Here is a 4010-nt window from a genome sequence, read left to right on the forward strand (position 1 = left end):
GTGAGCAGAAGATTGGAGTAGACAATATGATCTTCCAACGCGTTGAGGGATATCTTAACACCCGAATGGATGGAATTTATTTGCACTGTAGCAAAGATGTAAGAAAATACCTTGTAATTTATTTTCTTATCTATAAATGAATGTTATAAATAATAATGAGGAACTTATCATGGAGGAACTTATTAGGATTGGAATAATCTCAAATCCATAGGAAATTGGTGGGTGGGGAGCCACGTGGCACAAATCTAATTTTTGAAATTTATTAAAAGTAATGGACGATTTTGCTAAACAAAATTTGCTTATATATAAATTAATGTTATAAATAATAATGAGGAACTTATTAGAATTGGAATAATCTCAAATCCCTAGGAAATTGGTAGGTGGGGAGCAATGTGCAATATAATTTTTTACATTTATTAAAAGTAATGGACTTTTTGGCTAGATAAATTTTGTTTATATATAAATTAATGATATGTATAATAATGAGGAACTTATTAGAATTGAAATAATTTCAAGATGGAGGAACTTATTAGAATTGGACTACTCTGAACATGGAGGAACTTATTAGAATTGCAATAATCTCAAATCCCTATGAAATTGGTGGGTGGGGAGACACATAGAATGAATCTAATTTTTTTAATTTATTAAAAGTAATCAACTATTATGATAAATAACATTTTCTTAGATATAAATGAATGTTATAAATAATAATGAGGAACTTATTAGACTTGGAATAATCTCAACATGTAGGAACTTATTAGAATTGGAATAGTCTCATATCCTTAGGAAATTGGTGGGTAAAGACCCACGTTGAATATATTTTTAAAAATTTATTTACAGTCAATGCAACCTAACAAACTCTATAATACACTACAGTTATTGATAAGTATTAAGAAGAAGCATATGCTAAGCATATTCCCTTGAAAATCAATCTAAGCCCTCAATTAAAAAAAGGTCAACAAATCTCCTTCCATCTAAAGTTCATATATATATAGCTGTCGATCAATTAATTTTACTTAAAAATACTATAAAATGTAGTCTCACTCTAACTCTGTTTGCTTTATTGGTTGTTATATTACGACCCAAAATATTTCACTTTCACCCTAAAAAATATATTTCACTCTCAATCTTAAAAGTGAGAGAACATGAAAGTGAGAGAACAAGGGTGTGGAAGAATACACTTGGAGATGGAGGTGTTTACGCTGTTTACTTTCAGGGGTCCAATCATAGAGCTGCACGGTTGAACAAAGCCCACCACACAATTTGCATTTGCATCACAATGCAGCAACGTGTACATGTAGAACGACAAAAGGGCGTCGTTTTTCACGTTCCAAATCCGTTTTGGGTCCACATGACCCCAATCTGTTGAAGTACACCCATCAAATGTATCAGATATATCCTACCGAAAAGGACAACACACTTGACGTTCGGAACACGCCTGGTGCCTACTCTTTGTGGTTGGTAGGAAGATTCATGCGAAGCTTCTAGACGTTCCCACGCGGCATCCAAGATCCAGAGACACTGCGTGGGAAGGAGTTTTGGATACGCGTTAAACGGAAGCAACCCATCCGCCCTTTAAATCCACACCATAACACACTCATCATCAGGAATCTCAGCTCAAGAATTCGTATCTGATTTATCTCAGGCTTGCAAACGATTTTCACTTTACTGAAGCACTCTAATTCGCCTCGGATTGCAGTTTACCCTGGTGCTACTCTTAGGGTTTGGTGCAGATTAGGGTTTTCGTTTCAGTATTGTATTCTCCAGACAATTTGACTCTGAAAATGGCGATTCAGAAGACGACGGTCACAACTAATAGGAAGTGGCTAGAAATTGCCCCTCCGCGGAGAGTATGTGCGGGAAGACGGCGACCTTTGGAGAAAACACTGCGGCCAATCGCAGAAGAGCGCAGTCTCAGTAATGGCGAGCTCCTGGATGGCCTTTGCCCTACTTTTCCTGCGGTCAGTGGCTTGAGGGCGGAGGGCGATAATGAAAGATTTGCGTCAGGGGAGTGTTAAAATTTTTCTCTGCAGGTGCCGTAATCTTTTTGAACGTCTTGAAAATCAGGAAGCTGTTTATGGGAATCGATCCCTGATCCGGATAATCCGTTTGTAACGGACTGATTCTTCTGTAGTTACCCAAATTTGTAATATATTTTCCCATATCCTATATATGGGAATCGATGCCTGATCTGGATAATCCGTTTGTAATGGACTGATTCTTCTGTAATTACCCAAATCTGTAATATATTTTTTACTCTTACGAAATTACGAAAATATGTTCAGAAATGCATGGATTGTATTCTGAAATGTTAGGCTCATTTCCGCTGACATCTATATGATTAGCATTATTTGAAGATTAAATTGGGGGTTAATTATCAAGCCATAAAATTATTAATATCTTCCGGATCGACAATTTTGTGCAACGTCCATGGTGGAAATTTCAACTCATCGCTGGCTGTGTTCCAGGCGCAGCAGAGGATTTAGGCTTAGGCTTAAGTGTTTGTAACTGCAATGCACTTTTGGGAAATCAGCGCCTGTAATTTCCAGCTTTGATGCGGGCTTTTTAAAATTTTCATTGTGTGCAGAGCATATCTCTAATGAGACCTGGCGACAGCAATGTCTCTTTACGCATCTCAACATGGCCCACAATGTTTGGAGCCACTTTGCCCATAATGTATAACGTATAAAAGCTATTTGAATTAATTATGGGTTATGTTTAAAGAAAAGTGAATTAAACGTATTATGGATTATTTTTTATAAAATGTATATTATTTCAAGTGCTCTCTCATATATATATTCAACAGTAATGACTTCGTAGTTACCAAATTCGGTAGAATTGGCCAAATTAAAAGGAAATTGGAAACTTCGATTCGATGGGTGAATTATTTGGTCTAATTTGATTCGATATGTTTCCATCGGCGCGTTTGGTTGATAGAGGTAGGGAAGAAAGATTGACTATTGTTTGATGTTTTTTTTTCCAAATGAAAAAAACATGGGTTTATAAATGTATTGGTATATCCTCAAAAATATTTAAAATAGATTTCAAATTAGTAAGAGAGTATGTTTTTTCCTATTCAAAATAAAATACAAGTTTTTGAGAAATATGTATTTTTATTAAATAAATTGCTTATTTACTACTAATATAAATTGATATAGCAATATCAAAATGTTTCTACAAATTACATTATTATATAAATATCAAAATGTTTCTACAAATTACATCATTATATAAACAGTGAACTAAAAAACTAACGGAGTTGGATTGTGTCTTTCTTTTTTAGAGTATTTTCTTCTAGATCCCTATAATGCATATAACCAACACCCTCATTTAGACTCCTTTTTGACAGTGAATCAACAACAAAATTTGACTCCCGGTAGATGTGTTCGAAGGAAATGTGTTGAAAGGACATCTTGAGAATGATGATGTGTTTGATCCAACCTCCAAGATTAGGAGTGAGATAAGTGTGCCCCAATACACCCTCAATGAGGGTCTTAGAATCTCCATATACATGACTAGAATCCAAGCCCTGTTTCTTGGCAAACCAAAGAAGCCCCCATAGGGAAAAAAATCTTCGCTCTCATGTTTGTACCATATCCACTGTGCCATGATAATTTGTAGTGAGTCCTATTACATATCCTAAACCAAACTCCACAACCACATACACCTCCATGTGCAACTCCATCAAAATAACCAGCTGGAAATTCAATACAAGGAGGAATGAAAAGAAACATTAAATCTTTATCCACTTGTATGTTGTATGTCTATGTATCCATCCAAAACCCAATGTTTATACATATCTTGTGTATGTTTATGGGGATACCTTCAAATAGGCATCCATTCCTAGCACGCTAGATCTCCCAAAAAATGAAGAGAGGAATGGTCTAATATCCCCCACCCTCGATCCACCAATGAAGACACTGATCTAATGAGAGAAAATTTCTACAAGGAATATGAAAGAAATGAAGGATCCTTTGCCATACCTATGTAGAAGTCAGGCATTCCAAGAA

General features: G+C 35.5%; 1 protein-coding gene across 1 annotated transcript; it reads left to right on the forward strand.

Annotated features, from left to right (window-relative positions):
* The first annotated feature begins 1502 nt into the window (after positions 1-1502).
* LOC149254762 (uncharacterized) lies at positions 1503-2288 on the forward strand. Its single transcript, XM_089457095.1, has one exon. The coding sequence runs from the start codon at positions 1785-1787 to the stop codon at positions 2016-2018; it is 234 nt and encodes a 77-aa protein (XP_089313221.1). The 5' UTR covers positions 1503-1784; the 3' UTR covers positions 2019-2288.
* The last annotated feature ends 1722 nt before the right edge of the window (positions 2289-4010 follow it).

The sequence above is a fragment of the Pinus tabuliformis genome, chromosome 7, assembly GCF_031772625.1.
Source record: "Pinus tabuliformis cultivar Carrire ecotype Pingquan chromosome 7, CPIR1, whole genome shotgun sequence".
Taxonomy (NCBI): Eukaryota; Viridiplantae; Streptophyta; class Pinopsida; order Pinales; family Pinaceae; genus Pinus; species Pinus tabuliformis.